The sequence below is a fragment of the Ochotona princeps genome, chromosome 13 (genome assembly GCF_030435755.1).
Source record: "Ochotona princeps isolate mOchPri1 chromosome 13, mOchPri1.hap1, whole genome shotgun sequence".
Classification (NCBI taxonomy): domain Eukaryota; kingdom Metazoa; phylum Chordata; class Mammalia; order Lagomorpha; family Ochotonidae; genus Ochotona; species Ochotona princeps.
This window is the reverse complement of record NC_080844.1, coordinates 62,638,207-62,654,679: the sequence shown is the minus strand read 5'-3', so window position 1 is coordinate 62,654,679 and position 16,473 is coordinate 62,638,207. Positions and strand designations below refer to the sequence as shown.

The 16,473-nt window shown below is 54.6% G+C and overlaps 1 protein-coding gene across 1 annotated transcript in view; it reads right to left on the bottom strand.

The window, feature by feature from the left end:
• BTBD16 (BTB domain containing 16) overlaps positions 1 to 16,473 on the bottom strand; it is a 36,943-nt gene that overhangs the window by 18,560 nt on the left and 1,910 nt on the right. The window contains exons 3-8 of the mRNA XM_058671727.1: positions 11,653 to 11,726; positions 9,501 to 9,644; positions 7,719 to 7,808; positions 6,580 to 6,694; positions 4,650 to 4,719; positions 2,933 to 3,063 (exon numbers count right to left, since the gene is read on the bottom strand). Of these exons, the coding sequence (XP_058527710.1) occupies positions 2,933 to 3,063; positions 4,650 to 4,719; positions 6,580 to 6,694; positions 7,719 to 7,808; positions 9,501 to 9,644; positions 11,653 to 11,726 (624 nt within the window). The remainder of the gene's footprint in view (positions 1 to 2,932; positions 3,064 to 4,649; positions 4,720 to 6,579; positions 6,695 to 7,718; positions 7,809 to 9,500; positions 9,645 to 11,652; positions 11,727 to 16,473) is intronic.

Below are 16,473 nucleotides of genomic sequence, written 5' to 3'. Positions count from 1 at the left end.
CATGTGGGGTGAGGTCACGTCAGAGGCTGGAGGGGCAGCTACGTGCAGCCAAGGGGTGCCCCTTCCCTGACCTTGGGCTGTGTGCTTTCCACACTTCCCACTCTGGCCACCCAGTTCTTACTGAACTCTCGGTTGCTGGGAAGGAAGCTCCAGGCTCCGTCGTGAATGAGTTGCGGGTGGTCTAGCAAGGAGGGCAACATGGGGGCTTTGCAGCCAGTAGAGCCGTCAGGGGTCAGCCCTGCAGCCCCTGTAGAGGGGGTCATGGAGTTGACAGAGACAGTGATTGTAGCACAACACCAAGCCACAAAGATGCGAGAGGGCTCAGGGACAGGTACCAAACCCTCCAGGACCCAAAGACGGGGAACCGCAGGCTAGTGTCCCCTCTTCCTGTGTTCTCGCCTCCCAGCATCCTCAACCTGGGGCACAGGTGGCTCCCAGAGATCAACCTCAGCTGATGTAGTATATCTGAGGAGCCAGTGGCCGGGTCCCCTCCCTCCGCCCCCTGTGGACACAAGGGCCTTGACAAGCTGGAGGCCGGGCAGGGCTCTTCTCTTCTTGGGCAGGATGGCCCTGGCCTGTCTGGCGAGGGACTCGAGGAGCAGCTCCGGTTTCCACATCAGCCATGCCTGTCCAGCTGGGCCGTCTAGACACTTCACACGTCATGCCCTTGACCTCTTTTCCGGCCCAGATTGTGTTTTGTTGGACCTGTCTCATGGCCAAGGTTCTGGCTATGGCTAGACTTTTTTTTTTTCCTCCTTTTTTTTTGGTTAAATGCTACCAGAAGGGGACAGCTCAGCTTTTCCAAGGGAGGGACAGTGTTAGGAGGAGTCTGAGAGATGCCGTGTTGATCTGTTCTGCAATGATTGCACAAGATTTGTTGTACTGTAGGGTGAGGATTACGCAGGTGGTGAAAGCTGAAAGGACCAGGGCACAGAGACTCTGGGAACACACTCGTGCTTTGGGTGCTTTGGGGGTACCCAGGGTCTGGTGAGATGTTATGGTCTCCCCTGGTTGGTCAGCAGGATCCAACTAGGTGTCTGAAAACGGAAGATCGTCACACGCTACTTAGTACATTCAAGCCGATAGTCCAACAAATCCTTCTAGATCTAATTTTGGAAGGAGAACGCTTTCTACCACACTCCTACGAGTGAACGCTTCTTTTCTAACATGCCAAGAAGGTTTTTGGATGAAATCTAGTTTTCACTTTGGAGATTCGCCCATAGGGAGTATAATGTTGACAACTTCACAAAGAGGCCTAAGACCTCAAAGAGACATGGCACTTGGCCTCTGACTGGCTGCTGTATTGGAGGGGGAAAGCCTTGTCAAGGACAGTATTGATCATGGCATTAAAGCATTGTACTGATGTTAAATTTCTTGAGGCTGATGAGCATACTATGATTAAACAAAGTGTTTTTCCTAGGAAATAAACTGAGGAATTTGGATTAAAAGATCATGACACATACATGTACAGATACATATGCAAAGCAAACGGGACAGAAACTGAACATTGGGGGTAACTCTAAACTAAAGGTATATAGATATTCTCTGTTCTATTCTGGTAATTTTTTTAAGCTTGAAGTTATTTTCAAGTAAACATTTTTAAAGTATTATTTTGAATTTTGAATTATGTGGTACATTTCATATAGACTGGGATTTCCCCGCCCCCAAACTTCCACATTTCCATAATTGAGAAGCCATGAAACAAGGTCAACAATTGGTATGAGTTAGAACACCCACAACAATATCAACAACAAATTACAGCACCATTTAAAAAAATGCGCCACTGCATAATCCTGTATTTGTAGTCCTGTATTTAAACTGTAATCCTATATTTGCAGCAGCACAATCTACAATAGTAAAGACATGGAAACAATCCAGATGTGCGTCCAAAGAGTGGTTAAAGAAGCTGTTGTACATCTACTCCACGGAATATTATTCAGCTATTAAGAAGAATGAAATTATACTATTTACAACTAGGCAGTCCCAACCAGAGACCCATTATGCTCAGTGAAATGAGTCAGTCACTAAAGAACAAATACCACATGTTCTGTTTTATATAAGTAAGCATTTTTTAAAGATTAATAAACACACAGTTTTTTTTTTTTACTTAAGAATTTCATTCCTGGGAATCTAACGTGGGGCGACAACCCAAGATAATGATATGGACGCACATTGAAAGATGCTTGCCAAGGACCTATTCCTATTGGTATCACAGTGGGGTCTGCAAATCCCTGAAAGGAAGGGTGGCTTTCCAGGCAGTGGATCAGCACCACAGAGGCCAGCGGGAGGTCTATGGGAGGTTCCCTGCAGCTGACACATGAAGGAGCCAGAGCAAGGGGCAACGGGCGACTGGAAGGGGCTCAAGGCCAGAAGCTTGAGCCTGGGTCAGAGGTCCCTGTAGGGTTAGTTCCAGGGGCTCTAAGAGATGGAACCATCTGTTAGAGACGGGCTCTGTGTGGAAGTAGAGCCAGTGATCGTCAGAGAGGCAAGCAGGCTGTGGGTTGTCTGGGACTGGAGCTGCTGCCAGAGAACTCAGGGACAGACAGGAACTGATCGGAGGCAGGAGTTTTATTCTCCTTTCCCTGCCTTTTTCTGTTTCCCAAAGCTTCCACAATGGATGAAAAGCAATTCTCAGGCATCAAAGATTTGGATGTTCTCACCCAGGTGGGTAACGAGACAGGAGACACCTGGACAGTCCCTACGGGGGGGGGGAGGGGGGCATAAAGGGAGCCCCTCCCCAAGTGCATGAACAGGACCCCAACCTCCAGGCCCCACTGGAGGCCCTGCTGTCCGGTTGGGGAAGAACTTGGCATCTGGGAAGGACAGGATGTGGGTATGTCTGTCTCCACGGATCTGTGGGCCCCCTCCCTGCCTGACATCCCCCAGCATCTCCCCTGCCCACCTCGGGAAGCAGCCCCAGAACTGGTCTAACCTGGGGGACTTGAGCACTTTGTGCAGCAGCTCCTGTGGGATCTTCCGGAGGTGTACCTGTGTTCCCACCAGGGGAACCAAGTTCATTTCCAGCCACTTCTCACAAGCGATGATGAGCTGCTCCTCTTTGTACTGAGGGGAAAAAAGAGGGTGGTGGGAGACTGGGCAAGGAATCCCTGAGCTGGGAGCACCCTCTACTGGCCGGCAATGATGCCACATGTATGCCTAGAGACAGGGCACCATGCCAGGTGGTGCCCATACTCGGTGAGTGCAGTGTGTCCTCACTGCCACCCTGTGGGGTCAGGTCACATTACCCCTCTTTAAGCAGTGGGTACACTGAGGCCTGGAGCTTCCTGTACATGATAAGTAGCAAAGTTGTACCTTCACCATGGTCTTTGCATATGGAACTCCTTGGCTTAATGCCAGTGAAGGCCCCAGATGTGGAGTTCTGAGGCTGTTACTTGCACACACAGTGGGAACAAAAATTAGAGGCCACTGTGTGGTACAGAGGGAGGCCCCCCGGGTCAGGCACATTCCACGTCAGGTGCCTGGGTTTGAATCCTGCTAACGTGCGCCCTGGAGGTAGCGGGTAATAACTGCGTAGATAGCTAGGTCCTTGCCACCCATGGAGGCCGCCTGGATTGAGTTCCATGCTCCTAGCTGCAGCCTGGTCCAGCTGCAGCTGGTGTGGGCATCCGGGGGGGGGGTGAAGCACTAGGTGGCAGCACACTCTCTCTCTCTGTCTCTCTGCCTTAAGGTATATTTAAGGACAGGGCCAGGAGCAAAGCCTCCCTGCAGCTGGATCTTAGAGAGGCTCAGTGCACCTGGCAGGTCTCAGGGCCTGGGGACCGAGAGTTGCTGGGAAATGCAGACAGGCCTGCAAAGGCATCAGAGCGAGCAGAGATGAGGACCACGTGGCTGCTCTTGACAGGCACTGAAAGGCTTCCTCACGGTGGAGGTGCGAGCGCAGTGAGGAGCTGACTTCGTGAATTCCACGTTTCACAAGGCAAGTGCCTGTCTAGGCGGTGGTGGATGGAGCCAGCCGGGGATCAGGAGGCTGAAGGTGTGGCCCCCGCCTCCCCGCGCTGCTGTTCACCGCCCTCGGGCAACGAAAGATGGATCAGTTTGTTTACTCCTGGACTAGACCCAGGGTCAAGGTCTGGAGATTTCTGCGAGAACAGCCTGGACAGGTTTTGCTTTTTGATGAGAAAGCCTGTGCTGCCCCCACGCCCAAGATTGAAGTCGTCCTGCACTCTGGTGCAGATGAACCGTCAGCTGTTTTCAATGCACGTGTTCCCCTGACAAAATAACTCCCTGCTCTCTCCTGAGTGGTGCCGTTACATAGATGTTTGGGGCAGGTCTTTTTGGAGATGCCAGAGTGTGGTGCTTGCTCCCTGGCCCACGGGTGCTGTCCAGGTGCCCACTTCAGGCCCACAGGCTATGTTCAGTTGCCTGCTTCCTGGCCCATGAGTTCTATCCAGGTGCCCGCTCCCTGGCTCATGGTTCTATGTAGGTGCCCACTCCCAGGCCCACCACTGTCCAAGGGCCTGCTCCCAGGCTCACAGTTCCTGTCCAGGTGCCTGCTTCCAGGCCCACAGGCACTGTCCAAGGGCCTGCTCCCAGGCTCACAGTTCCTGTCTAAGTGCCCACTCCCAGGCCCACAGGCACTGTCCAGGTGCCTGCTCGCAGGCCCACGGGTGCTGTCTGGGGGCTCTCACCTTGCAGCCAGCCAGGTAGAAGTTCTTGACAGTGCTCGAAGTGAGTCCATTCATCATCATGGTCACACACCTGTGGGAAACAGACCCATTGCACCTGCACGCTGGGCACCTCCACGCCACTGCCAGAGAAGTTGGGAGCTTCAGGGTCTTACGTTCAACTCCAGGACACCAGGGAGACTTCTCACAGGGAAGGGTCACTTGTGATGGGGTGATGGACATTGGGCAAGACCAGCAAGACCCTCTACAAAGAGCTCTGGGCTAAGAGATGAGACCAGAAAGGAGAACAGAGTAACTTGAGCGACAGGAAGCAGCATGGCTGCTCAGAGCCAATGAGCGTCAGGTGCCTGCCTGAGGCTTCATCTCAGCTAAGGCGGCCACTTGGCCATGCCAGAGGCATCCCCACCTGCTCACACTACTCAGGCCCATCCCCCTCTGGCTATAAATAGGTGCAAAGAGCAAGTTCCATACGGAAACAGTGGTCCTTTCCCCTGTGCCTGGCTCAAGGTGGGCCTTCAGTGTGCAAGCAGCAAGGTCGAGGGTGACACATCTGCAGCTGCTCTCCAGCCCATCCCGGCACAGCAGGCCCATCCCAGGCATGTGCAGACTCCGGGCCAGGGCCCATCAGCCTTGGGCATGCCCAGGCTGCTCATCGAGCTGATAGGTTTGACTCCAAAGCTCTTTCTGCCTTGGCATTGAAACTGGCGGTGGAAGGAGGGAGGAGGCATAGGGCAGATCTCAGTGGCCAGCTGGTGGTTTTATCATGCCTGGGCAGTTCAAGGGGATGACCTCTGGGGTCTCCCCCAGACCCTGGACCTTAGGACACAGGGTGAGGGTGCAGGTTCTGGGGCTCCTGGACCTCTCCCCAAGTCCTGCCCTCCCTAGTTGGAAGTGGAGAGGCCTGGTCAGGTCCGACAGCTCTGCAAGCTTCCCTACAGCTCCCTACAGCCGCCAGGAGGATGGACCAAGGGGAATCCCTGCAGACAGCTTGCACAGCATCTGGCTGACAGGTACCCCATCTCCAAGCCTGTGGGGTCAACATGCATGAGTGCCCAGTGGAGGCCTGGAGAACGGACAGGGTGAATGCTATGAGCCCTGCTTCACAGCGGAGACCCCGAGGTCCACAGCGTTAGAGGTAGCTGCCTGGAACTGTGCGGGCAAAGTCCAGGGACAGCTAGGCATGGCTGAGACTCCGTCCTCCCAACTGCACTGCCCTGGCTGCCCATGTTCAGTCAGGCTCCCCCAAGATCTCTGCACCCACAAGCTCTCATCATCTGGTCAGGATGAGGACACTTCTACTGGACACTGATCCACCTTGGATGCTACCTGGTGCCCCCAGGATGGGACCCCTAACAGATGGCCCAGGTGGGCCAGCAGGATCTGAATGTCCAGGAGAAAGGCTATATCCCTAAATGGGCAGTGGTCTTGACTTTGACCTTAGTGTCTTCATTTCTCTCCAAAGATTTACAATGAGCCTGGGTTGTGTTGTGATTGGAAGGAGTGGGATTGGCAAGGGAAAGAGGATGGACAGTGTTGGGAAAGTCACCCCCACCCCCAGTGACTGACTGCTTATACGTGTGCTCGGTGGAAGGAGGGATTATTAGCCAAAGATGAAACGCAGTGAAATCTGTGAGCCAGCCTGGTCAGAGGGCTACGAGATCTCCTCCAGTGGGAAGTGTGCCCCACTTGCATTTCATTCCTGTGAGTCAAGAGTCACTTGGTTCCAGGACCAAATGCTGCAGAGGGGGCTCTGCTATGGAACAAGCTCATGGCAGGCTTGTGTGCTTCCTTCCCAGGTTCAAAGCCATGTTGAGCAGAGGGACCCCGCTGTCTCAGCCAAGTGAAGAGGGGTGTTCTGTGCCACAGGCCAGAAGGGGCCCTTCTGGTGTTACCAGATGCTGGGAAGGGTCCAGTCGCCTCGCTGTTGCCTTACCTTTGAAACAGGCGGCTGAACTGCAGGATGTGAGCTGCAGCCAACACCCCCAGCACGTCGTTCAGGTCAATCTCCACCTCACTCAAGTAGAGGTGCTTCAGTGCTGTGGCAAAGGCTGGGTGGGCAGCAGCAGAGAGCACAGTCAGCAGGGGCTCCACTAACCTGGGCACCACCCTGCGCCCTCCTGCTGCATCTGGGCTGGCAGCAGCAGAGGGCACGAGCAGAAGGGGGCTCTGCTAACCTGGACATCACTCTCCATCCCTACACCTGCTGCGGTTGGGATGCCACTGGGGGAGGCCAGCTCTGACCAGGTGCAGACATGTCCTAGACTGTGACCACCCGGCTTCCGCTCCCGCCAGAGACGAAGCTGAAGAAGGCTGAGCCCCTATGAACCACTGCCCCCTAGAACTCGTGCATTGGGGTCTCCACGGGGATGAGACCACCCTGGGGCCCTTAACCTGGGCTCCATAGCCTATGCAGCAATGTTCCAGTTGACAGTGGGCAAGCAGGTGTGCTTGCTCTCTGGCACCTGCATGCAAATAGCTTCCAGCAGATCTTCTGTGGTGTCCAATACGCCACAAAAACAAAGAGCCCCGGAAGAGCCAGGGAGGTTTGACAGTTCAAAATTGGACTGCCCTGGCTGGAGCCCAGAGGGACTTAGCTTTCCTGAAGTCCTTTGTGACTCCAGACAGAGGGATGGTGCTGCTGGCATGCTCTCAGACAATACCGCCTTAAATGTTGGCTTCCTGGCCCAGCAAGTCCTGAGCCATCACAAGATGTCACACACATGTCACTCACATGCCTGTCTCTGAAAGAGGTGGGCAGGGCAAGCCAGCAGGGCTGACCAGCAGCCAGGGTGCCCTGAGGGCTTTGCTGGGTGAGGTGGGTGGGCCTGGGAAAGGCAGCTCCATTGTCACGGGGTCTGAAAAGCCTCCTCAGCTTGCCTGGCTCTGCACCCTCCATGCTCCCTGCCCTATGGCAAGTCCTCTCGTCCTGTGCTTGACCTTCCACGGCTTGAGTCAGTCCAGACCTCTTGTCCCTTTGCTCTGTACGCTGTTCTGGTCTCTGTAAGGAAGCACTGGACACTGAATACTGCTGTGTGTATGCATGTGTGTGTGTGTGTGTGTGTGCACGTTTACCAGCTCTGGTGACCGCCGGGTCATTGATCTTCAGGCAAATGGCCATCTTCTTCACGGGGGACCTCTCTTTGATCTTTCTGGGCAACTGATCTGGCAAAGAAAACAGGTAAGGCTGTACGGCCGGCAGAGTGGGACAAGTGAAGGGGTGGGAGCTGACTTCCACCACCCTCCATACAGGCGCCACCTGGGCACGCAGAACACGATCCGCAGCTTATGTAGTGGATGCATTTGAAAAACAATGATTTATTTTGAAATAGTTGAAGACTTCTGAGAAGTTACAAAAACAATACAGTGTTGCAGACTCTTTGCCAAGAGTTCCCTAAAAAGCACATGGCATCAAAACTGGGAAACAGGCGCATTCTAAATGTTTGTGACCAGGACTGGCACCTTGCATGCCTTTCGTGACCCCTGTGGGTGACAACACCTCCCTCCTGCCTACAGCTCCCCTGCTGCCTGGTTTTAGCTTTCCCACAGACTCGTGGCACCAATGGCTGCCGTCACACCATGTGTCTGCAGGCTGTGTGCCACTGGGTAGGTTTGCAGTACGTGGTGCTGCTGCTGGGAAGGGATGGGCTAGAAACCTGGACCAGGGGGACCCCCTTGCCGTGAACTCAAGGCCTGACTCACAAAGACCAGAGAGCACAAAGCCTCTTCTAGGCTCACTCCTCCAGGGCGGCCATCTGGCACTTTGCACAGGAAGGCCACAGCTGCGGGACTGGCCTGTCAGCCTCCATCAGGAGATCGGGTCTGCCTTTAAAGGCACACACAGGACTGTGACTGCTCCCACTGGCATTATCGGAGGTGTGAGTCCCTGGACAGGTGGTGGGATTGGGTGTCTGCAGTCACGGCCATTGGCCATTGAGGGCTGGATGCCATGCCCCTTCCTGAGCCAGGCCCATCCTCCCACAGGGACTCACGTTGGAGCAGCTGTCTTTGCACTCACTGAAGCAGCTGCAGACCCAGCTCGCCCACAAGGTCTCTCTCTAGTGGACTGCAACATCAGAGCCCGACACTGGTGGGCGGTGACCTGAGGCTAGCGAATGGCCCCATCCCACTCCTGAGGATTCTGGACCAAGATCTAGGCCATGCCAACACCACAATCAAGGGCTGAGGTCATCAGGTGCTTACGCAGTTGCCACCAGCTTTGCCAGGCAGGGCTGAGTCACAGGGTCTGTGGCCAGGCAGGTCCCAGCAGGCAGTGGGCACTTTGCCCAGGCTCAGCAAGGGGCAGTGGTTGGGGTCTCAGAATAACACAAGATGATGGTCCTGCTATCTGGCATTGGGAGCCCTGAACTTCTGTGACACCTGCTCCTGAGTCAGCTTAGGGTGGTGCCAGTCTGCTGTCCAAAGACAATAAAATTGCCGCATATGCTGAAATCCCTAACCTGTGTACTTAGGACCCAGCAAGCCATAGATATCAAACTGATGCCTTCCTTCCAGAAAGTTCTTTGGAAGAGTCTGCACGTCCCATTTTCTCTTCTGAAAGAAGTAGACAGGGTCACTAGGACTTGGCCGGACAAGACTCTGAGATGAAGATAGACATGAATCCAAAGGTCACTGTGTGCCAGGTACTGTTCTAACCTGCCCCGGCAACAAGCCCACACAGGTAAGAACCATCATTCTCATTTTATGGCTGAGAAATTACATCACACGATGCCCCTTGCCCTTCGCTGCCCAGTGACCTCGGTCTCAAAAGAGGTAACCGAGCACCATGCCAGGGTCTGTGCCATGAAAAGGTCTTGGGGAGGGGGTATCAGGTGCCAGGTGGCAGTGGGACAGTACCTCGCAGGAGCCTCTCCACCTCCTTCCGGGAGCTTGCTGCCTCTTGTGCGAGGGCCGCCAGGTAGAGCTTGGTCAAGGTCTCCGACTGAGAGAGCTGGGACTGGTGCAGTTCCCACTTGGAGCCCATGCACTCAAGTATCACATCTGAGAAGAAACAGCAATGTTGAGTGCCCAGTGAGACCCCTGCCCATAGGCGCTCTCCCTTCTGGTCGCCTCATGCTCCTTGGTTCAAGTGCAGGCGGCAACAGGCAGGTGGCAGCTCAAGCCCTGTCAGGAGCAAAGCCAGCAAGTGTGGGCCTTGGTGGCTCACTGGCCTTGAGGGGCTTCACACCGGCTCTTGCAGATGATCTAGAAACGATGACTTCAGCAGAGCTGTGGGAGCTCAGAGGTGAGAGAACTGCCCTCCAGCGCGGGACTCCAAAGGTGGGGCAGCGCACAGGCTGGGAACTGTGCCTGCCAGGCTGGGAACTGTGCCTGCCAGACTGGGAACTGTGCCTGCCAGGCTGGGAACTGTGCCTGCCGCGTTCCTTCTCAGGACTGGTCAGCCTCAGCACTGCGGCCGTTTGGAGCGGGAGAGCGCTCTGTGGCTGAGCTTGTTCAGTAGCATCCCCGACCTCCACCTTCTGGAACATGCCAGAAACATGCCCCTCCCCAGCTGTGACAACCACACATCTGCAGTCATTACCACACATCCCATACAGTCCCTCTCCCTGGGGAGCAAAATCTAGCTCTCCCTGAATCCCTGGTGAAGTCTTCCAGGCCATTAACATCCAAGTGTTATACAGTTGAAAGCCACAGCCAAGTGCAGCCAGCAAGAGGCCCACTCTGATTGATGGGCTGGCCCCCGGCCTTGCAGGCAATAGGGACCACCTAGAGCAGCAGCTAAGAGGACAGCCTCGAGCAGATCTTCTGCAAATTGGAGGTAGGTTGACAGACAGGGCATTGAGCCTGTGGATGACACTGATGATTACACAGAAACCTCGACAGCAGGGCAGGTGGGGGGTTCAAACATGCCAGGCCAGGCACTCTTCCTTTGGCACCAAGCTGAGGGAGAGGGTGGTACTGGGATGAGCCCACCAAATCCCAAAGCTTAGTGCCAAACAGGACCAGGAGGGCCACCACTCCATCTCCTCCTGCCGTATCTTTCCTGTCATCTGGGTTGTTCATCTTGGGTATCTGTTTTTTCTTCCTATCATGACTGCTAGTCACCACCTTTGGGGTGCTGTCTTTGTGTGGGGGTTCAGGATTTGAGTTTGCATCACAGGTCTTGGGCTGCTTGACTCAGGTGGGTTAGTAAAAGCTCCCCTGGCACTGGAGCAATCACAGGCAGGAGAAAACTGTGGTTAAAGCTGAAACCAGTTTCTGCTTCAGGACAGCCATGCATGGCAGACCTCACACATCCCTCCCTTAGCCCTTTCCCTCCTGCCCAGAAATGGCCTCAGACTACTCTGGATGAAGCAGGGTTGGCAGGTGCGAAGAACTCCATCAGCCCCTCCTAGCGCAATGGCCTGATTCCGTCTAGTCCCATCACAGGGTGGGTGGACCTGTTCAGACCCTGCATGGGATGCCAGCATTTTATAGCTGAAAGAGCCAGTTGTGATTCTTAGGCAAATTCCCTTAAGACACGTGCAGATGTGAAAGTCTACACTGTGAGGGCTTAGGCTGCAAAGTGGCAGAGACAGCGTCCGTGCCCTGGGTGCTCTGCTGGGTCTTCCGAGGGACCAGCGTCCCGTGCCCTGGGTGCTCTGCTGGGTCTTCCGAGGGACCAGCGTCCGTACCCTGGGTGCTCTGCTGGGTCTTCCGAGAGACCAGCGTCCCATGCTCTGGGGTGCTCTGCTGGGTCTTCCGAGAGACCAGCGTCCCATGCTCCGGGGTGCTCTGCTGGGTCTTCTGAGGCAAAGGCAGCTTATTTATAGCAGCACCTTTGTCTTCACTGTGGCCATTAGCATGTGAAAGTGTTTATTGCAAGGCTGTTTCATGCCTGCGTACTTGGCCAATATCACCTATTTGTATGTGAGACAACATGCAATGGTAGAGAATCTGCAACTTGGAGGCTAGCGCTTCGGCCGGTGGCCTGGTCTCATTCAAAGACCGTGAGGTGCTCCTGAGGTCAGAACCTTTCTGGTTTAATCCACAGGTGACAAAAACTCACCTGGCTCTCTGCTTTGGATGGAATTGTTCTTGAAACTCTGCGAGAAGAGGTCCTGAATGTCAGAGAAACATAACCTGAAGGGAAAATAAAAACAAAAAAATGGAGGCATGAATACCTTTCTTACTGCGACATGCATCGTTCTGTCAGTGACCCGGATGGCAGGCCAGCCTTTGCTGACTTAGCAGGTGGATGAGCCCTCACCACCCTGTTTGCATGCCATGGGCGACCCCTGGAGGCGGGCAGGTGAGGCTACAAGTGACTGCCTGAATGCCACTTCCCTCAGCGAGGTTTTGTTTGGTTTTAAGATTTATTTATTTTTATTGGAAAGATAGATTTACAGAGAGAAGGAGAGATAAAGATCTTCCAGTCTCAAATGTCTGGTTCACTCCCCAAATGGCTGCAATGGCCGAGGCAGAGATGATCTGAAGCCAGGAGCCAGTAGCTTCTTCTGGTTTTCCAATGTGGATCCAGGTCCCAAGGCTTTTGGCCATCCTCTATTGCTTTCCCAGGTCACAGGCAGGGAGCTGGATGGGAAGTGGAGCTGCCAGGACAGGAACTGGTGCCCATATGGGATGCTGACACTTGGAGGTGGGAGATCAGCGTATTGAACCACTGTGCTGGGCCGTTTTAGCAAGCTCCAAGACAACAGCATAACACAACAAATACTTGAGGCGGGCAGGACGGGGGATTCTGCTCACGACTGGGACATAAACACATGGAGCGTTCTGTTGAGCAGTGGTGCAGTTGCCAGACCCAGCAAGCTCCAAAGCTTGAGCCCTACCCTGCCCATTCTTCTGGCTCCCTGACTCAGGAAGTGACACCGTCCACATTCAGCTGCCCAACCCAGCTGTTTCCACTGTGCATGGGCACATCTGGACACTCACCTGCACTGGCGAAAACCCACTTCTGACTTCCTCCAGCTCTTTGCCCTGCTGCTTGCCCTTCCCCACCCTACCCTCCATCCCCGCTGGGCTCTTGACACCAGCCCCGCTCCTTCCGGGTACACACTCCACCCTTTACATGGAGGCTGCTGCTTCCGTTCTTCGAGACTCACTGCTCCTCTGCTCCAATGCTCTCCCTGCCTTTGCGCTACAACAACTCCTACGCATCGCTCAGAACAAGTGCAGTTGCTGCCTTCTCTGGGAAAGCTCAGCCAGTGGCCCTTCCCCGCCCACCTGGGGTTAAAACTCCCCCAAAGCATCTTTCTGCTGGTTGATGTGTGTGGCCCTTGCCACCAGCTAGAGTGAGCCACCCTGCAGGGGCTCAGTAAACACCCAGGGGGCAGGCAGATGGCAAAGAGATAAGACGCTTTTCCCCAAACACGACAGACTTGTCATTCTAAGCAAGGAAATTAAACCAACTCTGAGTCACATAGTCATGGCTTAGATAGTTGTCCCAAGGAAGTCAGCTGGCCAAGGGATACTTGGTGGCCACAGCAGGTTTGTGTGATAGAACATCAACTTTGCCACACTGTTTTCCAACAACCCAGGAGCTCTCGCAGACCACAGTGCATGGAGAAGCTTGGGAGGGGCAGAGCCTGTGGCCGGAGTGGTACTGACAACATGCTGCCCTTTGGCAGGGCACGAGGTGGCTGCGGGTGACTGAGCCGCATTTGTTTATAGGAGATGTGGACCTGATCCAAGCCACCCTCACTGCTTCCCTCAATCCCCTGGTGGCTTGAGGGACACTTTCAGGAAGAGCTGGGCAGGTGAAAGGTTCAGACTGTGAACTCAGAAGGGACCTTGGAAAAGATGGGGCAGTGCCCATGATCTCAATGCCCACACAAACATAGCTGTCATTAGCTGAACTCAGAGATGCCAGGCGACAGAAATGACCACATGTGGCCTCCTCCCAGTGACTGCTGGCCAAGATGGGCATGTATCAGCTCAGCAGACCCCAGAGCTGAAGTTCACTTCGGGGCCATTGAAAAAGCACACAGGAGGACCAGAGAATTGTCTAGGATGAAATGACCTGTGATGAAGTGGCAGGAATTAACTGTTAGGCTGGAGACTTACTGCTCTAAGTCGTAGCACGTTCAGGGGGCGGGGGGACATTCCCTAAGTTTCTTGCAGGTGCTTCCTGGAGCTGGTTATGGAAGGGCTTCTGGCTCAAGGCACTAAGGCAGAAGCAGTCAAATCCCAGTCCTTTCCCTTCCCACCTCATGACCTTGAACCATGTGCTTAGAGCAGTGACGCCATGCAGTGGTTCCTGGGAGGGAGAGCATCCCTGCCCTGAGCGTGCGCACAGTCCACAGTGTTCCCACCCTAGCACAGAGCCTCTCTGGCCCCACTCTCTGCTCACACAGCAAGCCAGGGGTCTCTTTTTGACACCCTCACCTCTCAGCATGACCTCCCCCAGCTCAGAGTGAGCCAGGGAGCTGAGATGTCCCTGCCCGTGTTCTCTGCCGAGCCCTGGACCCGTGGGCACATCCCCAGGGCTGGAGCCTTGGGCTCGGACTATCCCCGTGTGCCCATCAACCCAGCGTCTCCTGACTTGCATCTTGCTGTAACTCTCACGGCAACCCCAGAACCGTGTCCCAGAAGTGCAGGTAAAGAAACAAAGGCACCAAGTACAAATTTGCTCCAACGGAAGTGAGCATGTGCTGACCACTTAGACCATGTCCCAAGCCCCAGTCCTGGGAAGGACAAGCAGGCCGAGGACCCTGGGCAGTCTCTCTGTTACGGTTCTAGCAAATGTGACTTCCCTGACTTAAACCCCAATGTCTCCTGTTATTGGGGGTGGATTAATGTTACTGGTTGATGAGTTAAGGCTAGGGCTCGATGTGATTATGGGATCTGCAGTGGGGCGGGGGCCCTGGTGATGAGATTACTTGGGGTTGGGATGCCTGGGTGGAGCTGTCGGGGAGAGACCTCCCAGTGGAGGAGTAGTATGCTTCTCCTACTGCACAATTTCTAATCTCAACAGACACCTGACCTTGGGGCCCCCTGACTTTGGGCTGCAAACCTCCAACACTGCCGGCCTCCTTCTCCTCTAAGCATCTCTTCTCAACTGTTTTAGTCGTAGGAACAAAATGCTGACTGACCCACCTGTGAGCTCACCATACTGTGGCAACCCTTGCGATTGTGTCTCCAATCAGAGGGCTGGCCAGCTGCGCCACACCTGGAAGGAGACATCTGGAAGAGGCACAGGTGTGCACCTGAAATCGGTGGGAAGCCTGGGCTAGTAGCTCCTGCCGCGCCCTTCTGGCACCACTACAGGTAGATCCCATTCTTGTCCAGGTAGACAGCGCCCCCTTGTGGGGATGAGGCAGCACCTCAGGGCAGGCATAGTGCAGTGCCCGGGACGCAGGGAAGTGTGTGCAATGGAACAACTCCAGACCCCTGGCCACCCGGGCGGCCTTCTCACCAGCCCCTGGTGTCTGAAGGGACAAGAAGTTGCCAGGAATTAGACCCTCATTTTATTGTCATAATTTGTTACAATAAGATAAATTAATGAAAACCTTTCTGTGCTTTCCAGGAAGTTTCCCACATTCACATGGAATAAATCCCATCTGTTAAAATATAAATAAGTTATGATCTTGTGTTTCTTAGAGAAAACACACCCCTCCGACGTTACCCCTGTCCTGATCCTTCACCTCGTCCAGCGCCCACAGCTTCGGTCTTAGGACTGTAGCGCTGAACTTGGCTGAGTGACCTGCGTTGGCAGTAGCACATAGACATGACCTCAAGAGGGTGTAGAAAGTGTCTGGGCAACTGAGCCTGGCCTCGTGTTCTCAGCCACTCCCATGATAAGCGCAGGCTCTCAAGGGATGAGGAAAGGCCCAGGCCAGCCCAGTGTCAGAGGGAGGAGGAGGAAGAGACCGGGGACAGACCCTGGAGCAGCTGAGTGCAGACACCTGGGTGGGCAGCCTGCCCAGGACTTGCTGGTGCCAACTGCCTGTGGGCTCCCAGCTGCCCAGCACCACAGAGCAGAGAGGCCAATTTGCAAAGCTTTTCCAGGGATGATAGCACCCAGCCTGGCTGCCTGCAGCTGCTGTGTTGGCAGCCAGGAGCCCTGCCCTGGGGAAGGCGCTGAGAAGCAGAGTGAGATGTGAGGCTGGTTGGCAGGCAGACCACAGGCTAACCCATGCCCCGTTAAAGCCCTAGGACTGAGGACCAGAGCTGCCACTCAGGGACTGGAGGGAACAGCCCTATTGGGCACCTGCTGTTTACCTGGAGCAGGGCTCAGCACTGTCAGCACACTGTCTGACATAACCCTTGGGCAAGCATGCATAGATAAGAAACGGGGGCTTTTCCAGGAAGTGGTGGAGGGAGGATTCTAACTCTGTCCGAATGAAGACTTCCAGCAGTCCTCACACTGCTACTGCTTGCCACAGTCCTCCAGCTTCTACCTCACCCTTAAGGACAAACCCCTAATTTTGCCCCATCATTCTGCAGACTGACCCTGGAGACCTTCACTCTTGTGGACTAGCCCCCCTAATCAGTTTTGGGGTCACTTTGCTCTATTCCCAAGCCTGGCTCCAGCACCTGCTTCCACAAACCTGGTCCAGGCACTACGACACTGGGCAGCGAAGCAGGGCTCCAGGCTGGGCAGAATGTCACCATTTGGCAAGCATGATGCCAGTAGCTCTTCTGTGCTGGGTGCAGCCTCAGGGGCACAGGGCATGACAACGAGCTCACAAGATAGATGCCCCTGGTGGGGAGGGCAGAAGCATCAAATCAGGTGCAAAACCCACAGGAATGAAGTGACCTTATGCTGGCGAGCCCAGCTCAGTGTTCCCAAAGAGGAAAGTGAGGATGGCCTAACCTCTCAGCCTTGATGGCAGATCAAGTGAAAGAATATAAATCCACATGCACGAGA